Source organism: Hemiscyllium ocellatum, chromosome 6 (assembly GCF_020745735.1).
Source record: "Hemiscyllium ocellatum isolate sHemOce1 chromosome 6, sHemOce1.pat.X.cur, whole genome shotgun sequence".
Taxonomy (NCBI): domain Eukaryota; kingdom Metazoa; phylum Chordata; class Chondrichthyes; order Orectolobiformes; family Hemiscylliidae; genus Hemiscyllium; species Hemiscyllium ocellatum.
Genome location: NC_083406.1, coordinates 98982371 through 99009817, shown reverse-complemented (window position 1 = coordinate 99009817; position 27447 = coordinate 98982371). Strand labels below are relative to the sequence as shown.

General features: G+C 42.3%; 1 protein-coding gene across 1 annotated transcript in view; it reads right to left on the bottom strand.

Annotated features, from left to right (window-relative positions):
• Positions 1 to 239: 239 nt before the first annotated feature.
• Positions 240 to 27447, bottom strand: part of gpr143 (G protein-coupled receptor 143) — a 56223-nt gene continuing 29015 nt past the window's right edge. Inside the window, exons 4-8 of the mRNA XM_060826988.1 lie at positions 18504 to 18596; positions 17940 to 18049; positions 16422 to 16530; positions 13474 to 13591; positions 240 to 551 (exon numbers count right to left, since the gene is read on the bottom strand). Coding sequence (XP_060682971.1) covers positions 240 to 551; positions 13474 to 13591; positions 16422 to 16530; positions 17940 to 18049; positions 18504 to 18596 — 742 coding nt within the window. The remainder of the gene's footprint in view (positions 552 to 13473; positions 13592 to 16421; positions 16531 to 17939; positions 18050 to 18503; positions 18597 to 27447) is intronic.

The window sequence follows — 27447 nt, the reverse complement described above, 5'->3', positions numbered from 1 at the left end:
AATGCTGGAAATCAATGGGCTTGAAGGGAAGATTGTGCGAAACATCAACGTCAACCCAATTGTAGAGCTGGGTCTTGCAGAGATTTGCACTTCCATCAGACCATCTGCTGGTTGACCACCGAGCAATGTTGACAAGGCTTCCCCCCCCCCCCCCCACCTTCTTGAACAGTGAGGGACCTTCACGGTGATTAAGAAGAATGTTTAGCAGCAGAAGTCACAGAATACTTTGAGAAAGCCAGTTACAGCCCCTGATAGACAGGGGAATTTGATGTAAAGAAACCATTTGCTTTCCCATTACCTTCAGAGAGGGCACAAAGCTCATCATTACTGTCGTGACTATTTTCAGTCATCATCTTTTCACATTCTTGTAGGTAATCGTGGTAATTCAGCGACGCTGCCACAGGGTTTTCATACTCATTCTCAGCTGAAGCAGAGGCCGTTGGTAATTCCCACTGAATCTCATTCTTTTGAAACCTGAAATCAAAGTCCCATCCAGTCCAGCCATAAAATGCCAACGTGCTGAGAAAGCCTTGCATTGGATTCAGGATACTCTGCAAACAAAAAGCAAAAAACAAAACCGGAAAACCGGATTATTATCTGAACGGAAATAGATTGGGAAAGGGGGAGCAGCGAGATCAGGAGTGTCCTTGTGCATGCATGCAGCCGCAGAAGATGGTGAGAGGACAGCAAAATAGTGTCCCTTCATTCCAAGATGGTTCAAATACAGGAGCAGGGAATGTCTTACTGCAGTTATATAAAGGGCTTCAGTGAGACTACATCTGGAGTGTTGTGTGGAGTTCTGGTCTCCTTATCTGAGGAAGGATGTCCTGGCTATGGAGGGAGTGCAACCAAACGGTTTACAAGAATGATTTCTGGGAATGATTGGACTGATGTATAAAGAGACACTGGGTTGGTTAGCAATTGGAGTTCAGAAGGATAAGGGAGCTCTCATTGAAACATATAAAATTCTAACAGGGTAAATGCAGGGCATCCAGAACCAGGAGTTAGAGAATACAAAGTAGGCCATTTAGGACTGAGATGAGGAGAAAATCTTTCGCCCAGAGAGAGTAGTGAGACTGTGAAATACTCAACTATAAACAGCAATTCAGGCCAAACCACTGAATGTTTTCAATGAGTTAGTTCTTAGGACTAAAGGAATCAGAGGTTATGGGGAGAAAGGGGAAACAGGGTACAGAGTGGATGATCATATTTAATGTACAGCAGACTCTTATTTTCTATGTTTTTCTCTGACAAATGGAATTATGTTTATAGATATACAATGAGCACAATCATGTAGAATAGTAAAGTACCATTTAATCTTCAGACAAGTACAGCCTCTATTCTAAATACAAATAACATTTGAAAGGTTTCATTTTCCTGATGCGGAGATTGTTGAAAGATGATGGATTAATTCTATCTTTAAACTCATTTCTTGAAAGTTGAAACTAGCCACTAAATTTAGTTCTATCCACATGAATCTTCTGAATTTACAGTGACTGATCAAGATAAGCCCCACAAACTCATCCATTAACTCCATCTATACCTCCCACTGCCCCAAGAAAGCAACCAATATAATCAAAAGACCCCTCCCACCCTAGGTATATCCTTTTCTACAGGCAGAAAATATAAAAAGGGTTAAACACAGATACGAAAAGATTCAAGAACAACTTCTTCCCTATTATTAGAGTTTTGAAGTGACCTCTCAAATGTTAATTCTGCTCCCTCTCTCTGCAGTTGTAACACTGTATTCTGCACTCTGTCCTGATGTACACCATATGGTACGATCTGCCTGTTTAGCAGGCAAAACAATACTTTTCGCTGTATCTCCATACATGTGACAACAATAAAGCAAACAATCAATCAGCAACCAATTGGAAAGATTGCCTCAGAATTCAAAATTAAAATTGTAAAAACGCAGATGAGACATAATCCCAGCCAGCTGGGCCTACATTGTCAATCTGCTTCAGACAAGGTGGTCTCTACTTTAGTTCAACCTTCAAGCAGAGCTGTTGATAATGAACAAATTGCATTGGCCCCGTATGAGAAAACCAGAGGTCACATAAGCCTTGATTTCAAATAAGAAAGAAACTCACCTCGAGGAAGGACCAGAGCAATTTTCTATAGGATTTCAATCATCATGCTTTTCAAGTGCTTAAATCAGGGCAAGGACAGGTTTGCTATACGTGGACTGTTAAACTGATGGAATTTCTGCCACTTCTCTGACACTCAGTCAATTCCTCCTGTTGTGACATCAAACCATCCATAGTGAATCCAAATTCCCTATTCCCTCACTCTGTAGCTCCCTGTAAACATCCTAGAGTCCTGAATACCTTCATTTAAATGTGCTACTGCAATGTTATGAATTTGGTAGAAACTATTTCTTTCTGTTTTAAAAAAAAAAGAGGATAAATCTGAAATTGAAGTTCTTTACTGAAAGAATGAAGTCAAAAATGTTCATCGCTTGTAACAGATGAGTTTTTACTATCCACGAGTCAAACAAAGCAAACATTAAATACCACCCTGGAATAATCACCTGGACTGTACAATCCAAAATTAACAAAAGTTGAACATGTAATTTGTGGCTGACTCTAAGCTATGAATTATATAACAAATTATGAATACAAATGAGGGCAGGCCAATCCATTCAGCATAAATGGCACAGATTACAGTCACCGTGCCCTTCAAAATTCTGTCTTCAATTTTAATTTTGCTTCTTCCAGGATGGAGACCGATCCCAGCTGATAGCAGTACACAATCATGAGAAATCATGTCTACAGTGACAAATATCTCAATAAAGGAAACAAACCCAATATTTCCTTCATTCTGACAGCCACATGTGAGTACATCAAGCTGAGCAAAGTACCTCTGTACACAAACACCAAATGTTAATGTGTGACCTGGTTGAAGTTTATAAGATTCTGAATAGTCTTGACAAGGTAAACGTCCTGAACCAGGAATACTTTTAAAATTTAGGGATTCCCTTTTGGGATGGAGATGATGGGAAATTCTCTGAGGGTTGTGCAACTTTGGAACTGCCTGTGCCAAATGGTGGTGGAGGCAGGGCCACTGATTATTATTTTAGATTGGGGAATGAGAGATTTGGGAATGTGAAATTCAGAAAAACACAGATCGGCATGATCTCATTGAACGGAGAGCAGACTTGATGGGCCAAATGGCCTAATTCATCTTTTTCTCTCTGCATTCTTAGGTTGTTCCTGTACCCAGTGTTGAGGGGGCTGGCTCTGACTGCATTGCTGTAAAACAATTTCTGTCGGACAGTGGCATACTACCTGTCCATCGTGGTAAAGTTTTTGCAGAAAAGCATCTTTTCACAAGTTCATGAGGGAGTATAGTCCACACAAAACATCAAGGCCCTGCAGGAAAACAAGATGATGATTTCTGTTGGATGGTTCCCTCAGCAGACCATCAAATCCATTTGGATAAATTATCTCATTTCAAACCAGCTCCAGAATGTGGCTTTCCTGGTGGTGAGAAAGACTCTTCCACCCTTTCTGCCAGATTTTTCACACATGTCTAGAGTCTCAATGCTACCCTATACTAACCTCCAGCTGGCTGCATTGGAAAGCACCTTCATAAAAGAATGCCGTCAGAGAGACACATTAGATTGTGTGGAACAGCTCAGACGCACTCACTGCTCTATGGAATACTCCAAGGCACAATCACCAGCAGAAGCATCAATTACAGGAGAACAGTCAACTCAGCAAAAGTCACTCTTTGGTCGTTCCATAACCAGTTTTCCAACACAAAGTGCCCTGCATTCAAAGAGACTGACATATTCCTAAATCCAGGATTATGAACTGAGTGACGCACTAAAGTTTGTTGCTACCGTCACAAAGACTCATTGTGTAAGATCCTCCTACCATAGGGCACAGAGGGGCTGGAAACGACTGAATAGGGGAATGGTCTCAAGGGGCTGAATGGCCTACTCCATTGCTCTGGACAATGATAATTAGTCATTTTCATCAGCTTCACTTCTACCAGGATATCCAAATCTAAAAAAATTCAGCATTCCTGTGTGCTTTGTTTAGTTGCATGGTCCAAAGAGTGAGACATTGAGAAAGTTAGAAAAACTGATTTATGAGAAAAACAGTGAAGTTAATGGAGTAAGCCATACATTGCATTTTCCTCAGCTGCATTGTCCTTTGATTTACTGAAGTGTTAAGCTCAAACTGTTTCTTTAAAGCATGGCAATCCAATGTCCATACCCTCTAGCAGACTGCTTGCTACACGTTACATAAGATCACTACCCGAGTGGAGACAATAATTACTTTTGTTGACAACTTGCAGACACAAGTTATTTTTCATTAGTGTTCAGAACAAATTAACTAAAAGACAGGATGGTTTGAGATACATCAAAATTCGAAAGGGGCATATTGTATTTCATACCTCTAACAGCACCCAAGGAAAATTTACACAATAAATCTTTCTGGAGGTATATAGCAGTTTAGATTACATTACTTAGTGTGGAAACAGGCCCTTCAGCCCAACAAGTCCATATTGACCCTCTGAAGAGCAACCTACCCAGACCTATTCCCCTACATATACTCCTTCACCTAACACTACGGGCAATTTAGCATGGCCAATTCACCTGCACATTTTTGGACTTTGGGAGGAAACCGGAGCACTTGGAGGAAACCCACGTAGACAGGGGAGAATGTGCAAACTCCACAGAGACAGTTGCCTGAGGCAAGAATTGAACCCGGGTCTCTGGTGCTGTGAGGCAGCAGTGCTAACCACTGTGCCACCATGCCACCCACTGTCACCCCACCGAAGGTAAGCAGACAGGCCAGGACACACTGTGTAATATCATTTAACATATTCCACTGAATATTGCTCCAATCTTTCACTACAATTGCAAGTGCAAACCTGGGAACTCCTGCTGAACTGTCATTCTCAAGCACCAGATATTTCTAAAAAAAGCAACACCTTCAGCAAACTAAACTACAGTTTGTCTGGTTCTTGAATGTAGCCAAAGATGGCACAAGTCTACCCCCTAGTGTCTGCTGGATGTAAACACTTCAGTGGAAAACCCAGCTGAGACAATAATAATTTCAGTGAAAAGTTGTTGTCTGCCCCCCTGCTGGAGCTCAAGATTTTATGTTACATCTAAATAATGTGATACCCTAGATACTGATTAAATGTAAAATTTAAACAAAGACAGAAAAAAATTAAAAGATCAACATTTTTACAAACATTTCTTAAATATGCAATATTTAATAACACAAGTTTTAGGATCAGCAGCAAACCACTTGTTCCCTTCACCATTTGATAAGATCATAGCTAATTTGACTATGCATTCAATCCACTTATTTTCCTGTATGAATCGAATAAAGGCCCTTCATTTTTAAACTGAAAGCTAACCTGCAGCTGCAGCAAGTAATTAGGGAGCAAATGGTATGTTGGCCTTTATCAACAGAGGATGAGAGTGCTGGAGCAAAATGTTTTGCTTCAATGGTATAGAAGCTCCGTGAGACCACACCAGGGGGGGTTGTGTGCATCTTTGGTGCCCCTTACTGAAGGGAGGATACACAGAGTGCAGCAAGCACTCAGAACCAGGGGCACAGTCTTAGAATACGGGTCAATCCATTTACAACTGAAACGAGAGAATATTCTTCACTCAGATTGAGGTGAATCTTTAGAATTCTCCACCCTAGATGGCTGTGGAAGCTCAGTCATTCATTAATCCAAAGGCAGAGATCTACATGACATAATCAGGGGTATAGGATGGTACAGGAATGATTGATTATCTAACTCAATGCCATGAACTCAAGGTGTTGCATCTCCTGCTCATGTACCTATCTTCTTTCCTATGATGTGAAGACTGAATAGCAAACCATTTGGATTCTCACGCAAAGTCTTTTTCACTCTATTCATTGTGCTGTTCTTTATATGCCTTAATTACAGCAAGTACTGACTGCAACATTGCACTCTGTAGCACCGCCCCATCCCTCCCAGTACTGTCAGTACTGCAGTAGCCTGGAGGCAGCCAGTCTGCTACCAACAACCTATAGTGGAGAATGTACCTTATTTTCTTGATCAGCCTGTTCAGAGATGGTATGACACACCTCTGAAGCAGCTGGGACTTGAACCCAGGTTTCTCTTGGTGCTGCAAAATGGCCTGTGTGAACAAAACTAGACTAAGTGGATTGAAGAGGTTGAAATTTCTACTATTGATAATTTAAAGCGTCTGGATGATTGGCACTTTCATTGCCTAGTTGTAAAAAAATGTGTTTGCCCAAAATGGAAAGGATGTGGGCTTGAAAGGGTTGATACTGAGCAGTGCCATAAGAACCACCACCCTGATGTCTTGCTCAGAGGACATCTCCAGTTTTTAAAAGGAGTGGAGCCTAACATCTACTCCTCTGCAAAGTCTCTATAATAACAAATATGACCTGTAACTACTTTTTAAAACATAGAATTAACAAGCCTCATTAATAAAAATGCCAGCACGATAGGTAGTGTTTGGGCTTGTAGGACCTCATCTACATTCCAGGCTGGAGGCATCCTTTTCTCATTTTTTTTTAAATCTTCTTTTTCTTTTCTTTCTTCACCTTGGAGGCCAGAGTGGTGTCAGCAGGGGTGGTGGCTGCAACATCAGCAGCGTGGGTCAGGACTCCTGACAGCAGTAGGCCGGGATCCCTGGGAGGGGCAGGGCGGTAGGCTCGGAGCCAGGACCCCTGGGAGGAGTGGGGCGGTAGGTCCGGGGCCGGGACCCCTGATGGTGTCAGATGGTAGCAGAGCCAGGATCTTCTGGGGCATTAGCATGGTCATTACTGTTCCAGGAGCAGGACTTCTTGAGAACTGGAACACCTTGCAGAGACTTTATACAAGTCCTGAAACCATGCTGGAGACATCAATTTGATCAGCAACTGAATTCTTATTTAAGCAATTTCCTATTATAGCTCAAAATGGCACCAGATTGTGGTGACAAAACAATTTTCAATGTATCTTCAAGATATACATGACAATAAAATCATTCATTATAAGAGACTTCTCTAGCTTGACCAGGAAGCAGTTTTGTCTACCAACTTAGACCAAGCCTGACTCTGCAGTTTTCTACCCTTAGAGGAGGGTGGCAGGAACCTCATTATGAGCAGCAGCTCATACAGCACAGTGAGCTGACACAGCCATATAATCTGGGGCTCAGTTCGCTCAGTTGGCTGGATAGCCAGTTTGCGAAACAGTGATGTTACACCTGGCTGAAGCTACCATCAAGATCCAGCCTGTTGACCTTGCCCCTAGTCTGAGGCATGGTGATCCTCACGTTAAAATCCACCCAGCAGATGCCTTTCTCAAATGAGGGGGCAACCTATCATCTTCTGGGACTATGGTGACTATCTTATGCAACAACATGGTAGGGAGTGGAGAGGATTTGATTTGACTGCTCACACAACGCATGGTGTGAAATCTCCACACACCGCTTTTAGTCAGTGCGGGGCTTATCAAGGAGGAGTACATCAGTGAATGGTGCAAGTTTTTCAGACCTAGTAATCGATGCATTGGATCAGGAGAGCTAGCATTTCCTGGGGATGGAGAATTTGCAAATCCAAAAGCACAGGCAGACCACATTGCCAGACAGTGATCTGTGGGAGCTGTCCCAAATTGGACTCCTGTGGTGAGAGAACAGACATTGGAGTAAAGCTTAAAATCTCTGCTGGAGTAATTTAAAGCGATTCATTATCTAGGCTGGAAAGGCAAGAATTTTAAAAATGTACTCGTTGCTGCGATAGTGAATAGGCACCACGAGGCATGACTACAGAAAGGAATTAAAAGGCCACAAAAGAACCATTGATCCGAAGTTACAGACTCGGACAGACATCATGAAGAGAGTAATTAAAACAATAATGTGGACAGAGAATTTGGAAGGTTTTGGAAGTCAAGAGATCCTCCATAAAAGCTATGATAAAGGCAGGAACAAAAGCATTGTAGCTGTCCAGAGCAGGAATCATTCAGTAAAACCAAAATTTAAGTGGGAATAATTTATTAAAGCTGTAAAAAGGGTGATTCATGCAATGATTATACAGTAAATGGCAAAACCCTTATAAGTGTTAACATACAGAGGGATCTATGGGTACATGTCCACAGTTCCCTGGAAGGGGCAATAAAAATAGATAAGATAGTTAAAAAGACATAAGGCTTGCTTGCCTTTATTGGGTAGGAGATTGAATATAAAAATTGGGAAGTCATGTTGTGGCTGTCTAGATCCTTAGTTAGGCCACACTTGGAACAGTGCGTACAGTTCTGGTCACCACACTGCCAGAAGGCTGTGGAGGCTTTGGAGAGGGTACAGCAATGGTTTATCAATGCATTGCTTAGTTTGGACAGTACTAGCTCGGAGGAGAGATTAGACAAATTTGGTTTGTTTTCACTTGAATGTCACAGAATGAGGGGCGACCTGATAATTTTGCAAAATTCTATGAGAAGCATGGATAGTTGGGAGTCTTTATCCCAGGGTAGAAATGTTAGCTATCAGGGGATGATGGTTTAAAGTAAACAGAAAAGTTTGGATGTGGGAGACAAATATTTTTGAAAAAAAAAGGGTGGCAAACATCTGGCAATATGCTACCAGAGGTGGAGGAGGAGCTGGATACAATAACAATGTTTAAGAAGCATCTTGATAGATATAATAGGTGGGAAATAGAGGGATATGGACAGCATAGTGACAAAATGTTTTGAGTTTAGAAAGGCACAGTCTTGGTGGGCCGAAGGGGCTGTTCCTGTGCTGTACTGTGCTTTGCTTTTTCAATTGTAAGAGATTGCTACGTAGCTAGACCTGGTTTGAGTAGAAATTAGATTTCCTCTGGCATATTAGAGCATGCAGGCACTGTAGTTTCCTACATTTAAAGACAATGGTAGCAGCAAACATCATCATGAGGAACAGCTACACAGCAGAGTCAGTTAGCATGCCTTTACAATAATCAAATAAATAAATGTAATGAATGAATGAATGAATGACCCATTTTTGGCACTTACTATTGTCACTATGGACCCTATTGCTAATGGTTTTTATTGCATCTCTAGAGGTGCCATGAACTATATCTCCTTTAAAGGCTGTCCTGACTCAATGACCAATACAAATGTACCTCTCTCTGCAATGGATGGGAAGGGTTTAGAGGGATGTGGGCTAAATGCTGGCAAATGGGACTAGATCAATTTAGGATATCTGGACGTGTTGGATCAAAGTGTCTGTTTCTGTGCTGTACATCTCTACGACTGTGACTCCAAAGTGATCAGGTTGGGAGTGCCGAATGTCGGCTCACAACCCAAGTTAGCTACATCCTTAAAAGGCATTCCTGAAAGGCGGAATCAAGCTCAGCAATCTTTAAGGATTCCCGAGCCATCCTGACTCAGACGATCTCGCTCCGTGATTATATACTCCACCAAGTTCTCAGCAGTCTTGTGTTCGAACTTCCAGGTTTCTCTGACAATCTGTACAGTAAGGTCAGCCACCTGTTAAAAATTGGCATCTCACTTTTAATAAACTTTAACCTGGGCTACTGAGTCCATGACAACCCAGGTCACTTGACCTGTCTCCAAGCAGATTTTGTAGGAGGTCAAAGTTCTGTCTCCAAAAGCATTCCATTTAACTTCAAGTAGACACATCATAAAACCAAACAAACATTCATGACAGTACCCTGAATCTCACCCAATGAAGTCCTTATCAGAGTACTCTAAGCACTATGTCAGTCACCTTGCTCTCCAGGAAACAAAAATACACATTTTCTTTTTCCACCAGCCTTGCCGCTGCTTATTCACGTAGAGTAGCTCACTCCATGTGATCTCACCTCTATGTATAAAGTGAGGTCTGCAGATGCTGGAGATCAGAGCTGAAAATGTGTTGCTGGTTAAAGCGCAGCAGGTCAGGCAGCATCCAAGGAACAGGAAATTTGATGTTTCGGGCACAAGCCCTTCATCAGGCCCTGATGATGAAGGGCTTGTGCCCAAAACTTCGAATTTCCTGTTCCTTCGATGCTGCCTGACCTGCTGCGCCCGATCTCACCTCTATACCAACCTCTCAAGTATACAGTGCCAACATCTAAACTGGTTAGATCTAAAGCCAATGCCCCTTCATCAAACCGGTTCTTGCTCCCCATTATCACACTGATCAGACAACAGTCCTTGGGTATCTGAAAACAAATGTAGAAGGAGAGAGAGGTGAGAAAGGGGGAGGTGGAAAGCAGGAGGGCCATTGTCACACTACCTGCAACTTTATGACCGATTGCAGGTTTAAGAAGGTGCATACACACACCCGTGGTGCTGTGGAAAAGGTGTCGGTGATGTGATGGCCTCAAGCACTGCTGCAATCAATAGTTCAGAGAAACCCTTCCTCAATAGAGGCGGAGGATAAGGCAGCATTCCTATCCCCCACCAATCCTCCTGTGCTAAAAGTGAGGAGGTAACAGTGTGTGAAAGGGTTGCCATGTATTCAGGGATGCACCTTACAGAGCTAAATAGATGGAGGGGAGCGCACGCCAAAATGTTGATGAGAGGTTGTATCAGGTGTAACTGCAAGGCAGTGGGGAAGATTAAAAGGGTGTTGGAAACAAGTCTGAAGTAGGTAAGTAATGTTGAGTTGAGCTGTGTGGTGGTACAACAGGTCGGTGATGGAACTTGAAGATGCAGTCAAATGACTCTGACCATTTGAAAGAGGCCACTGAGCTTTATGGATGCACTGTAGACAGTTCTTTTGGGATCACACATGGACAGTGTTTATGCTACACCACATGCATCCAATCCCTTCACAGCATATACTTAGAGGCCTGCAAAGAAATAAATCTCTCTCCCACTTGCCCTCTTCCCTGGGTAAAACTTCCAGGATTGCACTGGAGAACCGGTGAACCTGCCCTCTGGCCTGGACTCAATTGCTCCTCTTCCATCCCTCGTTATGAGCAATGCCCAGATATTCAGTTACAATGTGTGCTGTGCACAAAGCAACCTCCTATTATAAAGAAGTTCAGACAGGTTTTCAGGGGTTCAGGCAGGTTCAGAAGTGCAAGCAGGCTACAATTAGTGTTAGGTTTATAGACGCCTGCTGTGTCAAGTGTGTTAGTTAGCACCAATGTTATCATTGCACTGCACACGTGAATCCTGAACAGAAGCTCACAGCATGAGAGCTGAACACTCCCTAGATCACCTCGATCAATGGCAGGACCTTTGCATATTATAATCACTGTTTGTAAACCAGCAGTATTGCATTGTAGCCCATGACCATTGGATGTGCTGAAACAGTGGACTGAAGGGTATGCAGGGTAATTTTCACTCAGCCTGCTCCTACCCCCTCAGGCAGGAAAACCCTTTACAGGACAGTCACTTTACTGATTTTTTAAATTTATCTGTGGTTAACAGGACTCCATTTTGATTAACACAGAAGTCAGAAAAGAAATCAGTTGCACCATGAAACATAGTTACTACAAATACATATAAAAAAGTATGCAAGAGTTTTGTCTGTCACTGGTTAACTCACACCAGGCCCAAACCTCATTGTCGGGTTAGAAGTTGATAAATGCAGTCAGATGTTCCCCAAGTATCAACAACATTTCAGTCCGTGTCATGGAAACTAACAAATGCTTTTTTAATGTTACAAAGCACCCCCACTACGTGAACCTACAAAACCTGATGCTCAGCGATGGTAACAACTCATATACAGCTTTCACCCAACATCTACGTCCACTGCTTTCCTCTTTCTCCAGCTCAGGGACACTCGGGTAACAATGCCCAAGCTCCAGGTGACTGAACACTGACCAAACTGGGACACTCCTGTCAACGTTAACCCATTCTTTCACTATTAGAAAATGATCCACAATAGATTTTCTTGATTTTGTCAATTCCCATTGGTAGTAAAATGCGATCTTAAAATCTTTGTCTTTTAGAGAATATTTACAATTCATAACATCATAATTATGTCGGATGTATTTGGCGAAAAAATCCCCGACAGACTTGAAAGAACCTTGGTTTGCTTTGCCAAAGATATTACGCTGTATTTAACCACTTGGATAACTGGTCTCTTGCAGTGCATTTGATTTACTATCCTTTATAATCAGCTCTTCATGAGCGAGTTCAAATTATGAAATTAGCCTGTGTTCTGAAGATTCATATTCTTTCAAAAAAGATGACTGGTATTTACTATACCAAATACAGAGACCGTGCTGGTCCAGAATCTTGTGCAGGTAAAGTCCCAGGCCAGGTGTTGCTAAACAGCTCTCAACAACAATCATGATTTGAAAACAAACACTTGGTTCATCCCATAAAAAGGAAAAACTATTTCATTCTTGATGAAGGGTTTTTGCCCAAAATATCCTTGGATGCTGCCTGACCTGCTGTGCTTTCCAGCACCACTCTAATCTGGACTCTAATCTCCAGCACCTGCAGAATCCACTTTCGTCTATTTTCATTGGTGACAGTGCTCAGAATACAGGGGTAGGGAGGTAGGGTCAATGAGCAAATTCACTGCAAAAATCCCCAAAACACCAGGGTAAAGTCAATCACAGTGGATGGCCAATCCAGGAAATGTCACCAAGGCAAAGTACTTTTTCTTGGGAATCGGAAGCCAGCGGGAATTCCATCTGTCAGTTCCAGGGGTGGGAGGCGCAGATTGTGCGGGATCCTTAGGGCAGTGTACTTCAGGCAGGAAAACGAAGGCACTAAAAAAGATTGTGGGGTGATCAGGGAGAAAAGGCTTGCAAGGGGAGATGGTGGGGAGGTCACATGGAGAGATGGGGAGGAGGAGAAACAAGTCCCAAGGTGGGGTGGAGTGGTCAGGATAAATTAAAAAAAAAGAGTTGAGAGTGTGGTGCTGGAAAAGCCCAGATCAGACAACACCCGAGGAGCAGGAGAATCGACATTTCGGTCAAAAGCCCCTCATCAGGGAACTCCTCAGATACTGCCTGGCCTGCTATGCTTTTCCAGCACCAGACTCTTGACCCTAAATCACTCATATCTGCAGTCCTCACTTTTGCCTAGGATAAAAAGAGTGGAGGGTGGGAAGGCAAGGAAGAAGCCATCCTTTGGCAGAGAGGACAAAAGAGTCTGAAAGTGGAGAGTTGGGTGGTTTGGAACAAAAAGGTGAGAGCGAGAGAGGATGTTGGTGTGATGTGTGCATGTGCGGGAGGACGCGAGTGTCATCTGTCAACACAAATACAGAAGTGATTATTACTATGTGACAGCATCAACTGATGAATAAGTTAGTGGGAAGGATTTGGAACCTCTGAAAACTGAAAAGGTAGCCTTTGAAGGAAATTTTGTGCCCTGCTACACGGTGATATAATTAAGAGTGGATTCCAAGCTTACTTAGATAAGCTCAGATTATTGTATTTTTCCATTAACAAGGATAACATCAACAGAAGAATGGAACAGAATTAATCTAGTCTTTCATGCTTATGAACATCATGCTGGGCCAGTTAAGGTGTGTGTCAGTTCTAGGGTACTTAAACCACCTGCATAATCTTATGTTACCATTGTAAACCAAGTGATCAGAGCAGCATTCTTGACATTCTTCAGCAGCTCCCTGTTCATGTCTGGCTGCAGCTCGAGGTAGAATAAAAGACTCTCATTGATGAGATTTGGAAGCCAGCTATGAAAAAAGGAAAAGGCACGTGAAAATGGAGGAAAACAAAACGGCAGTGTAAAGAAAGCAAAAAGAAACAGCTTCCATTTATGCAGCATCCGATCATTCCCTCCAATTTTGTAACACTCAGTAAGTTATTTACTGTGCAATGACTAATGCATTTAAGTATGACCAGCATTTTGCTCATAGAAGAATCCTACAACAGTAAAACAAACCTTACCATCTCAAAGTGGTGAACAAATATTTCAATGATTTGGTATAAAAATCTACATTGATTTATGTTTGGGAAAAACAATGTAGATTTACAGTTGCTTTACAAATCTTATAACTGGCTTATTTAATCTGTTAACAGGCATATCTCTTTATAGAAGTATTAAAATTTAATTACACTACTGAGCACACTCAGAGTGCTCCTGTCTCAGATTGTCATTCATGACTCTGGCTACACGAGCCTGACTCTTCTCACAAAGTAAAAACTGCAAGATTCAAAAAGCCTCCATGTTGATCACGAGCTAACTCTGAAACCATGTCTTGAGTGATGGGTACGTCAGATGCAAACAAAAAAGGAGATGGAGGGCCAGTTTCTTTTTTAAAAACAGTACAGATTGAAGGAGGTAAATGGACCAGATCATTGCTCCACTGGGCAGGTGAGCGCCATGGTGAAGGGTGCAGAGTTGATTCACCAGAACAGTCCCTGGGATGGAGCTTCTTAGCTGTGAAGAGAGGCTGGATAAGCTTGGGCTGTTGTCTTATGAGCAGAGAAGACTGATGAAGGATAGGGGACTTTATACAACTGGTTAACATTATGAAGAGCATGGGAAGAAAAAATAGAACACAGCTGTTCCTCTTAGCCAAAGGGTCAAGATCAAGGGGGCATAAGGTTAAAGCAAAAGGCAGGAAGTTTGAAGGGATTTGAGGAAAAGGAATTTCACTCAGAGGGTGGTGGGATCTGGAATGCAGTCTGAGAGGGTAGTTGAGGCAGGTAAAGTCACAACCTTTAGAAAAGGTACTTGGAATAACACTTGAAAAGATCAAAACAATCAAAACAGTCCAAAGACGTGCAGGTTAGGTGGATTGTCCATACTAAATTGCCCACAGTGTCCAGGGATGAGCAGGCTAGGTGGGTTAGCCATGGGAAATGCAGGGCTACAGGGATAGGGTAGAGGGGTGCGTCTGGGTGGGCTGCTCGGAGGGTTGGTGTAGATTTGATAGGCTGAATGACCCTGCTTCCACACTGTAGAGATTCTGTGATTCCCAGGATGCGGGTGTCATTTGATATCAAGGCTGAATTTGCCAGAGTATGGCATCAAGGAGCTCTACAAAAACTGGAGTCAGTCAATGTGCACAAAAAGGAGATTGCAGTTGTTGGAAGTCAGTCCTCCCAGCTCCAGAATCCCTGCAAGATAGTGTCCGAGGCCCAACCACCTTCTATCTTCCCACCATCATGAGGTCACTGATCACTGCGCAATGCTCAGCACCATCCACAACTCCTCAAATACAAAAGCAGCAAAACCTGGACAATATCCAGGCTTAGGTCAAGTAGCACACCAGTACCAGGGAACGGCCATTTTCAACGAGAGAGAATCTAACTGTGGACGACTGACATTCAATGACATCACTAACACAAAGTCCCTCACGATCAACATCCTTTGGGTTACCCTAGATAAATATGACTGTTCAGTTTCTGGTCAGTGATATAAGTACTGGAGTCAAAAGGTAAGAATCTCGCAATGAGAACTGCTCCACCTGAAACTTAAATATCCGTCCACCATTTACAAAGGACAAATCAGGACCACGAAGGAAAACTCCCCACTTGCCTGGATGAGAGCAATTTTATCAACATTTTATCAATCCCGCTTGATTGGCACCACATCTACAAACATCCACTTATTCCCACTATTGACATTCAGTAGCAGCAGTGGGTGCGTGCTATCTACAAGATGCACTGCAGAAATTCAGCAAAGCTCCTCAGACAGCACCTTCCAAACACCCAAGAACAAATTCATCTAGAAAGGTAGCAGGTACATGTGAATACCACTGCCTGAAAGTTCTCATCTAAGCCACTCACCATCCGGACTTGGAAATATATTGCGATTCCTTCACCGACACGAAGTCAAAATCCTGGAATTCCCTCTCTAACAGAATTGTGGGTCAGCCTATTGCACGTGGACCTATAGCAACAGTTCAAGAAAGCAGCTCACCAACACTTTCTCAAATGGAACGGAGGATGGGCAGTCAGGACTGACCTAGTCAGCAACATCCACATCCCATGAATGGAAAAAACAAAAACAGCCTAGGCATGTTTGTAGGAAGTGAACAAAATTACAACATTTAAAAAGACATTTGAACAGGTGCATGAATGGGAAATGTTTAGAGGTATATGGGCCAAACACAGGCAAGTGAGACTAGTTTCATTTAGGAAACTTGGTCAGAATGGAGGAGTTGGATAAAAAGGGTTTGTTTCCATGCTGTAAGACTCCATGATTTCATAATTAGTTAAAGTATTGGGTATGGGTTCCTGCTTTGTGAACCTATACAGCTCAATTGAAAATTTTCAAAAGATGCATTTGATGTAGGTTTTATATTTGGTAAAGTTATTAAAGTATATGGATTTAAGTTATAGTCAGTCAGTCAGTCATTAGGGGAGCAGGAATGAAGGAGCAAATGAACTATGACTCAATTCACAACCTTGAATAAGGTTTAAAGATATTAGTATCTAACACCACAATTAAACATGCTTATCGCTATTTCATATTTAAAGAAAAACAAATAGAATCAGGTAATTTAGTTTCAGCATTTGATATTAGCAATTCTCAAATACATAACTGGGCCTTACCAAATAATAAATACAAGCAGAATCTTGAAAAATCTTAATTTAATCTGAGTCCCCAAACGCCTTTCATTTTCTGTATATATGCCTTGCCTTCCCTTCAAGAGTGAGGCAACTGAAAAATAAAATGTATTTCCCTTGAACCTGATGCAATAATACACTTAAAAATGTGAATTCTATCACAAACAGATGAAGTTTCAAACCATTTGAATTTAAACAACTTTTCAATAGTGCAATTGGCAGACTGAAATCCAGCGGCAGTGATAACAGAGCAGTATTGAGAGTGTTGCAAATGCCAATGTCATCACAAGGTTTCTTTAGTGAATGAATGTATTTCACATGATGGTGCTTATGAATTAAATTAAAAAGAGGATGATTGAATCCTTAAATAAGTTCATGCTGTTGACCAACCGTCAACTGGCCCTCACCCAAACCAATAATGAAAATAACTTTCTGTAGTATTCACTCACCCCATTGCATAGATAAGTCAGTGCCCATCACCCACTCCAGATACTTAAATAAAACATTCACCTCATGTACAGTTAAAGATACTTAAGCAATCTGGCCCCATGTAAAGTATTAGCTGACACTGAGGGCCAATCACAATAAGATGCCCAATGCATGCATACTTTTGGCATTTTCATTTTGAGGCACTGGTTCCCCTCGAGTAATCACTAGTTATGGAGGTTATGAATCACATGATTTCCATTTTCATTCATCCATAACATTGTAAGCACATCGGTTGTCATGGGTTACACAGTTCCTATACACCATATTACAAGATGACTATGCAGATTCAAGCGTGAAAAAAAAATCACAAAAAAAAAAGAGGAAAACACTCTAGGGCTTTTAAAGCTTGGTTTCATGTTGTTGGGAATGGCAAAGATAGGCAATATTAAATGATGTATCTTTTGCAACGATGCAAGCTTCATAACAAACACTATTTCTGCCCCTGTCTGTATGTGAGATGAGAGAGCTGAGCCTGATATCTCTGATGATGTTGCTTTCTTACTGGATTGCACCTCCCTGGGTGAAAACCATATCATGCATTTTGACATTATTCACACAAGGAGCTTGCAAATGAGTGCTGTCGGACAAAAATCAACAATGAGGTGCACTGCACTAGCCCAACATCCCGGCAAACGATTTCAGCAGGACAGCATGAATAAGGGGAAAAACAGAGGGTTAAAGCAGGAAAGTGGAGTTGAAGATTATCAGATTAGACCCAATCTCTCTGATTGGTGGTGGAGGACCAAATTGTGCACTTCTGCTCCCATGTCTTATAGTTTTATGAAGGGATGGACTAGCCATCACCAGGACTGCTTCCCTATGTTTAAACCATGGACACAGAGCCCATTGCAGTGCTGCTACCTATTGTTGACTTCCAATGAGATATGAGTATAAACCAGTAACTTGGAAGAACTTTTAAAATGCATGGCTATAGTAACCATTGTGTTTCACCTTTTAAGCTCGACAGAGTGAAAATATGAAAGTAATGTTGAGCAATATTTGTGCAAGTCATACCTGCAGATGCAGCTTTCCCAAACAGGATGGGATTTACAAGCAGAACGAGCAACATAGGTATGTAGGTCGTGATGTAGTGAGGGATTGCATGTTCCAGTCCATTCTCACAGCTGGGAAAGATTCAAGTTCATATTAATCACCTTGAATTCAATATAGGTACTTTTCTGTCTGTCTATCATAAACATCATGAGGCAATGATGCTGTATTACAGAGAAGAGTTACCATGGCACAGAACTTCAAAAACTAAGCCCAATTCAAGTTTTACATTAGTAGCACAGGATGATGTGGTCTCTCTATTACTTCAATTTACATTCACATGTCGACTAATTTTTGAGCATTGTCAAAAATCGTGAAAGCCATCCCTTCCACTAAATATATTTTAAAAGGGGAGCCAAGGGTTACAATTTCACTATTGCTTTTTCAGGAACGTGAGCTTCTGAATATACATTAGTATTAGACAATATTGGGGAGAAGGAAGAAAAAGCATTTTCTGCAGTGAATCAGATTTTTGAAGGCCGTGAGTCAGAACCGAGCAAGTTGTATCGAATTCCTGAAGTTACTAACCTGGAAATGGATGGATAATAGAGCATGGCTACACCTTCAACCAATAGCAGGACAGCTAAACCCCAGGTAAGCATGTGGTACAACACTAGAATACTGTTTAAAACAAAAAGAAAGGCTTTATCATCACATTTGACAAAGTTCTTGGCATTCATTGAACCTATTAAGATTCCAGAATCCTTTGCAAGTGTAAAATTTCACGCCGTTTGTCAATCTTGTGGGAAATTTGATCATAGTCAATGGTATCAGTCATATGCAGATTGTATTTACTGCAAGTGCACTGGATAAAGGTCACAGACTGGAGTCCTGCTCAATTTCTCTCTCCTTGGCTGTTAAGACATGGAGGCTAATGTGTGTAGGAACAGAAGTAGGCCACTCAGCCCATCACATGTGCTCCTCTATTCAGTGAGATCATGATTGATAATAATTCTCAACTCCACTCTCCCACCTTTCCCCCATAACCCTTCATTCCCAATTGCAATGCTCATTGCCTGTTGTTGTCTCAGCTGGGTTCAATAAACCAGTAAGCAAATCTGAAAATCTCCTTTCATCGTTGTGCCTTAGTTCATATTAAATGGAGCAAGTATTCAAGGATATATCAACAACTAAATCTCCACAATTAACTGAGTAGTTATCGGAACACTAAATATTCAAAACAAGCAACAAACTAAATACTTCAAAACAAGCAAGCAACTTGCTTTTTTTTCAAAAAGTGTGGAATGTGACAAATTTTCCAAGACGTAACCAGGTTCAAATGGATTTAAAAATTAATTCCCGTTTCCATAATTTCTGAAAGTAGCTTCCATAACCCTTTATTACCAATTAAGAGAAGGAGTTTAGCAGTGCATCTGTTAGGGTTGTGCCCTGGCCCCAACCTTACTGTGGCTAAGTGATGGCTATATTATGGAGTCCTGGAGAAAATCTTATGTTTTAGAGTCATAGAGATGTACAGCATGGAAACAGACCCTTCAGTCTAATCCGTCCATGTCGACCAGATATCCCAACCCAATCTAGTCCCATCTGCCAGCACCCGGCCCATATCCCTCCAAACCCTTCCTATTCATATACCCGTCCAAATGCCTCTTAAATGTTGCAATTGTACCAGCCTCTACCACTTCCTCTGGCAGCTCATTCCATATACATACCACCCTCTGTGTGAAAAAGTTGCCCATTAGGTCTCTTTTATATCTTTCCCCTCTCACCCTAAGCCTATGCCCACTAGTTCTGGAGGCCCCCACCCCAGGGAAAAGACTTTGCCTATTTACCCAATCCACGTCCCTCAATTTTGTAAGCCTCTTTAAGAACACCCCTCAGCCTCCGATGCTCCAGGGAAAACAGGCCCAGCCTGTTCAGCCTCTCCCCATAGTTCAAATCCTCCAACTCTGACAACATCTATCTAAATATTATGAACCCTTTCAAGTTTCACAATATCTTTCCAATAGGAAGGAGCCCAGAATTGCACTCAATAAACCAACAGTGGCCTAATCAATATCCTGTACAGCCGCAACATGACCTCCCAACTCCTGTACTCAATACTCTGACCAATAAAGGAAAGCATAGCAAACGCCTTCTTCACTATCCAATCTATCTGCGACTCCACTTTCAAGGAGCTATGAACCTGCACTCCAAGGTCTCTTTGTTCAGCAATACTTCCTAGGACCTTACCATTAAGTGTACAAGTCCTGCTAAGATTTGCTTTCCCAAAATGCAGCACCTCACATTTATGTGAATTAAACTCCATCTGCCACTTCTCAGCCCATTGGCCCATCTGGTCCAGATCGTGTTGTAATCTGAGGTAACCTTCTTTGCTGTTCACTACATCTCCAATTTTGATGTCATCTGCAAACTTACTAACTTACCTCTTATGCTCACATCCAAATCATTTATGTCAATGAAAAAGTAGAGGACCCAGCACCGATCCTTGTGCACTCCACTCATCATAGGCCTCCAGTCTGAAAAACAACTCTCTAGCTACACCAAGGTGTAAGCTCCAAGGTCTTCTACTTTAGAGCCAGTTCTGTATCCAAATGGCTAGTTCTCTCTGTATTCTGTAAGATCTAAACTTGCTAATCAGTCTCCCAAGGGGAACCTTGTCGAACACCATTACTGAAATCCACACAGATCACATCTACTGCTCTGCCCTCAATCCTCTTTGTTACTTCTTCAAAAAAAAACTCAATCAAGTTTGCGAGACATGATTTCCCATGCACAAAGCCATGTTGACTATCCCTAATCAGTCCTTGCCTTTCCAAATACATGCACATCTTGTCCCTCAGGATTCCCTCCAACAACTTGCTCACCACTGACCTCAGGCTCACCGGTCTATAGTTCCCTGGCTTGTCCTTACCACCATTAAAAAGTGGCACTACATTTGCCAACCTCCAGTCTTCCGGCACCTCACCTATGACTATCAATGATACAAATGGGAGGGGAGATCCAAGATGGCGGTGACTCAGCAAGTCTGAGTCTACAGAGCCCTTCCCAAAACCTGGGTAAAGTGGGTTTCCTGCCCCCACCACACTTGCCAAACCACCCAAAAAATTTCTTTAATCTTAATTAGCTGCTGAATATTATATTTAAATAGTCTAATACTGAGTGGATAATGAGTAAATCAAAGGGACCCCGCAGCTCTCAGAAAACAAAGACCCCTCCCCCACCCTCCTCTCCTCCGGCTGCAGCTGATGTAAAAACAGGCCTTGTAGAGATGATTGCTAGATTGGAATCGACACTCGTCAATTTCATCGCAGAATCCAGACAGAGATGGAATGCATTCGAAGAAAAGCTGCAGAAACAGAATCAAACCATGGAGGAGCTGCAGGGCCGAGTGGAGGGGGCGGAACTAAAGGCCACGACCTCCGAGGCTGCAGCTCAAACAGCTGCAGAACAGGTGCGAGCTCTGGAGCAGAGAATCAGGGCCTTTGAAATCTACATGGATAATATTGACAACAGAAATCGGAGAAAAAATATTCGGTTGCTGGGCCTTCAAGAGCAAGAAGGGAAAGAACAGTTAGTAGTATTTCTGGAGCGATGGCTGCCCCAGCTTTTAAACCTGGGGGCTGAAACTGACCGGGTAAGGGTGGAGTGGGCCTACCGGGTCGCAGTACGCGGATCTGGCCCAAACCAGCGCCCACGCCCGGTCTTGTTCCGGCTGCAGAGTTATCGGGAGAGGCAGATACTCCTGGATGCCTCCAGAAAGCTTGGAAAGGATCCTAAAGCTATGATTCATGAAGGATCCAAGATTATGTTATTTCAGGACTTCTCCCCGGCTTTGGCATGAAGAAGGAAGGCATTTGATGAGGTGAAGAAATGTTTAAGGGACTTAGATATTCAATACACCTTACGCTACCCAGCGACGTTATGCTTTACCCACGAAGGATCCGAGCATAATTTTAGATCATCGGAAGAGGCCAAGAAACTTTTAGACTCAGTTAAATAAATCGTAAGAGACAATTTATGTTGGCTTGCCTCTCCCACACTCCGTGGGGAGAAATGGATACTTTATTCTACTTTACTTTTGCCTCTGGGAGCGGGGTTGTCTTCCTTGCTATGTTATTATACTTAACTGTAATCTGTTGGAGTTGTAATTTTATAGTTATATGTGTTTGTACGTGGCATTGATGCTATTAGATATACTCAGGTATGGGTGGGGAGGGGTGGGGGTGCGGCGCTCACTGTTAACTCTAGCTCGGTATTATATCTAAATCCTATTAAGGAGCGCCCGGGTCGAGGGTGGGACACTGTTTGGGAGAGGATATGGTGGAACGTTGGAAAGGTAGTAAGGCCCCCTGAGAACAAGGGGGAAGATCTCCATTCAAACATGTTTAATTTTTTTTTTGTTTGTTCTTATTGTTTGGAAATAGCTTCCTTTTTATCATACTGTTATGAGTGTATTAGAGAACATTTTCTCTTATTTGAAGGATGTAAGCGACTCAACTATACACTCTGGATGATTGTGGATTAGTTGAATTTTGATGATTATATATTTAAGATCTATTTTTTATATTAATGTTTGTGCTTGAAAATTCTGCTTATTTTTGTAAATTTGTCAAAATGTTAAATTCCCAATAAAAATATCTATAAAAAAAATACAAATGTCTCAGCAAGAGGCCCAGCAATCACTTCTCTAGCTTCCCACAGAATTCTAGGGTACACCTGATCAGGTCCTGGGGATTTATCTACCTTTAACCATTTCAAGATATCTAGCACTTCCTCCTCTGTAATCTGGACATTTTGCAAGATGTCACCATCTATTTCCCTACAGTCTATATCTTCCATATCCTTTTCCACAGCAAATACTGATACAAAATATTCATTTAGTATCTCTTCCGTTTTCTGTGGCTCCACACAAAGGCCGCCTTGCTGATCTCTGAGGGGCCTTATTCTCTCCCTAGTTACCCTTTTGTCCTTAATGTATTTGTAAAAACCCTTTGGATTCTCCTTAATTCTATTTGCCAAAGCTACCTCATGTCCCCTTCTTGCCCTCCTGATTTCCCTCTTAAGTATACTCCTACTTCCTTTATACTCCAAGAATTCACTTGATCTATCCTGTCTATACCTTCCATAGGCTTCCTTCTTTTTCTTAACCAAACCCTCAATTTCTTTAGTCATCCAGCATTCCCTATCCCGACCCGACCAGCCTTTCCTTTCACCCTGACAGGAATATACTTTCTCTAGATTCTTGTTATCTCATTTCTGAAGGCTTCCCATTTTCCAGCCATTCCTTTACCTGTAAACATCTGCCTCCAATCAGTTATCGAAAGTTCTAACCTAATACTGTCAAAATCTGCCTTTCTCCAATTTAGAACTTCAACTTTTAGATCTGGTCTCTCCTTTTCCATCACTATTTTAATAATAGAATTATGATCGCTGGCCCCAAAGTGCTCCCCCACTGACACCGACACCTCAGTCACCTGCCCTGCCTTATTTCCCAAGAGTAGGTGAAGTTTTGCACCTTCTCCAGTAGGTACATCCACATACTGAATCAGAATTTTTTGTACACACTTAACACTATGGCAGTCCCAGTCTATGTTTGGAAAGTTAAAATCCCCTACCATAACTACCCTATTATTCATGCAGATAGCAGAGATCTCTTTACAAGTTTGTTTCTCAATTTCCCTCTGACTATTAGGGGGGGCTATAATACAATCCCAATAATGTCATCATCCCTTTCTTATTTCTCAGTTCCACCCAAATCACTTCCTTGGATGTATTTCCAGGAATATCCTCCCTCAGCACAGTTGTAATGCTATCCCTTATCAAAAACACCACTCCCCTCCTCTCTTGCCTTCCTTTCTATCCTTCCTGTAGCATTTGTATCCTGGAACATTCAGCTGCCAGTCCTGCCCATCCCTGAGCCATGTTTCTGTAATTGCTATGATATCCCAGTCCCATGTTAGTAACCATGCCCGGAGTTCATCTGCCTTCCCTGTTAGGCCCCTTGCATTGAAATAAATGCAGTTTAATTTATTAGTCCTACCTTGTCCCTGCCTGCCCTGACTGTTTGACTCACTTCTGTTCTCAACTGTACCCTTCTCAGATTGACCTCTTTCCTCATTATCTCCCGGGGTCCCCCCACCTTACTAGTTTAAATCCTCCCGAGCAGCTCTAGCAAAATATCCCTGCCAGTATATTGGTCCCCTTCCAATTTAGGTGCAATCAGTCCTTCTTGTACAGGTCACTTCTACCCAAATAGAGATTCCAATGATCCAAAAACGTAAATCCTTCTCCCATACACCAGCCCCTTAGCCATACATTCATCTGCTCTATCCTCCTATTCCTGCCCTCACTAGCTCATAGCACCGGGAGTAATCCAAATATTACTACTCGAGGACCTCCTTTTTAAATTCCTGCCTAACTCTCTAATCTCCCTTCAGAATCTCAAGCTTTTCCATTCCTATGTCATTGGTTCCAATGCGGACAGTGACCTCTTGCTAGCCCCTCTCCCCCATGAGAACATTCTGTACCCTCTCAAACATCCTTGATCCTGGCACCAGGGAAGCAACACAACATTTTGATTTTTCTCTGCTAGCCACAGAAGTGTCTGTTTGTACCTCGGACTACAGGACCCCCTAACACAATTGATCTCTTGGAACCCAACGTACCCTCGTTGCATTAGAGCCAGTCTCAATACCAGGAACTTGGCTGCTCGTGCTACTTTCCCCTGAGAGTCTATCATACCTGTTTGAAATGGGTATAGCCACAAAAGACTCTTGCACTAGCTGCCTACCTCTCCTAGAGTTAACCCATCTATGTGACTGTATCCGATACTTTCCTCTCTTCCTATAACTGCCATCCATCACACACTGTTGCAAATTCTTCATTGCTTCTAACTGTCTCTCCAACCGATCCATTCAATCTGATAAGATTCACAATTAACAGTATTTATGGCAGATATAATCTGCAGTAACCCTTAAACTCTATCTGACAAGAAGCACATATCACTCTACTAAAAGCCATTTTTGCTCCTTCACAATCAGACCCAGAAAAGTAACACAGTCTTATTCCTCTACAAACACCGCCCCAGGTTAATTGACTTTTTTTTGGAGGAGCTTTTTCTTGCCACTAGGCCTAGTGAGCTCTATTCCTGAGATGCTGCCTGGCCTGCTGTGCTTTGACCAGCAACACATTTGCAGCTGTGATCTCCAGCATCTGCAGACCTCATTTTTTACTAGTGAGTTCTCTCACCATTTCTTACCAAAACTTGCCACATTAATTTCTTACCTTACCCCATGGTATCTCTTGCAAGCAATTTCTGCCACACCATCCTGGCTTGGAAATACATCGCTGCTCTTTAAGGTGTTACTGAGTCAATATCCCGGAAGTCCTTTTATAACATCTTAGGTGTGAATCCACCAAATACATTGAAATGACCCAAGGCAAAAGTTCATCACCACCTTATCCAACAGAGTTAAACCAGCATTTATCCCTCATCAAAATAGCTAAGTGTACTCTCCAGCCTCTCGTACAGCAACATTTAAGTAAGGGTCAGACACTTGGCTACAGACAGAAGCAATGAATAATAATGATACAATGGATTTGATTCTGATAAAAGCCTTTGCACAAAGTCTGACAAAATCTAAAATAAAAATCACACACCAGCATCATATACCACAAGGCAGCCTACATGTGGAGACACAGGAGAGGAGGGAAGATACTAAAATGCGTATTTTGCATCAGTACTTATTGTGAAGGAGGACATGGAAGATATAGAACGTAGGGAAATAGATGGTGACATCTTGAAAAAAAATTGTCCATATTACAGAGGAGGCAGTGCTGGATGACCTGAAAAGCATAAAAGTGGATAAATCCCCAGGACCTGGTCAGGTGTACCCTAGAATTCTGTGGGAAGCTAGGGAAGTGATTGCTGGGCCCCTTGCTGAGATATTGGTCATTGATAGTCACAGGTGAGGTGCCGGAAGACTGGAGGTTGGCAAACATGGTGCCACTGTTTAGGAAAGGTGGTCAAGACCAATGAGCCTGACATCAGTGGTGGGCAAGTTGTTGGAGGATTTACATGCATTTGGAAAGGCAAGGACTGATGAGAGTGTCAACATGGCTTTGGGCATGGAAAACCATGTCTCATGAACTTGATCAAACTTTTTGAAGAAATAAAAGAGGATTGATGACGGCAGAGCAGTAGACATTACCTTTTGGACTTCAGTAAGGCATTTGACAAGGTTCCCCTTGGGAGACCGATTAGCAAAGGTTAGATCTCTTGGAATACAGGGAGAACTAGCCATTTGGATACAGAACTAGCTCAAAATGGTAGAAGACAGAGGGTGGTGGAGGGTTGTTTTTCCCAGAGTGGAGGCCTGCAACCAGTGGAGTGCCACAAGGGTCGGTGCTGGGTGCACGGCTTTTCATCATTTATATAAATGATTTGGATGCGAGCATAAGAGGTATAGTTAGTAAGTTTGAAGATGACACCAAAATTGAAGGTGTCTTGGACAGCAAAAAGGGTTACCTCAAATTACAACAGGATCTTGACCAGATGGGACAATGGGCCGAGATGTGGCAGATGGAGTTTAAGTTAGAGGAATGCAAGGTGCTGCAATTTGGAAAAGCAAATCAGAGCAGGACTTAAATGATAAGGCCCTAGGGAGTGTTGCTAAACAAAGACCCTGGAGTGTGGGTTCATAGTTCCTTGAAAGTGGAGTCGCGTGTAGATAGTGAAGGCGGCATTTGTTATGCTTTCCATTATTGATCAAAGCATTGAGCATAGGAGTTAAGAGGTCATGTTGCGCTGTACAGGACAATGGTAAGGCCACTTTTGGAATATTGTGTGCTATAATGGTCTCTTTCCTATTGGAAGAAAGTTGTGAAACTTGAAAGGGTTTGGAAAAAATTTACAGGGATGTTGCCAGGGTTGGAGGATTTGAGCTATAGTGAGAGGCTGATCAGACTGGGGCTGTTTTCCCTGGAGCAGAGGTGGAGGGGTAACCTTATAAAATCATGAGGGGCATGGATAGGATAAATAGACAAGGTCTTTTCCCTGGGGTGGGAGTCCCAAACTAGAGGGCATCGGTTTAGGATCAGAGGTGAAACAGATATAAAAAGGGACCTAAAGGGGCAACATTTTCATGCAGAGGGTGGTACGTGTTTGGAATGAGATGCCACAGGATGTGGTGGAGGCTGGTACAATTGCAGTATTTAAAAGGCTTCTGGATGGGTGTATGAATAGGAAGGGTTTGGAGGGATATGGGCCAAGTGCTGGCAGGTGGGGCCAGATTAGATTAGGATATCTGGACGACAGACAAGTTGGGTTCAAGGGTCTGTTTCCATGAGGTATATGTCTATGACTTTAATGGCCGTATGGTGGTGGGGCTTTCTTCCTTCTACGCAGCATCTAACCCAAGAACAGATTTCACATCCAAACCATCATAAACATGGAGAAGGCCACACAGTCCACAATAAAATGAGTGACAACATAAAATGACTCCTTGACGAA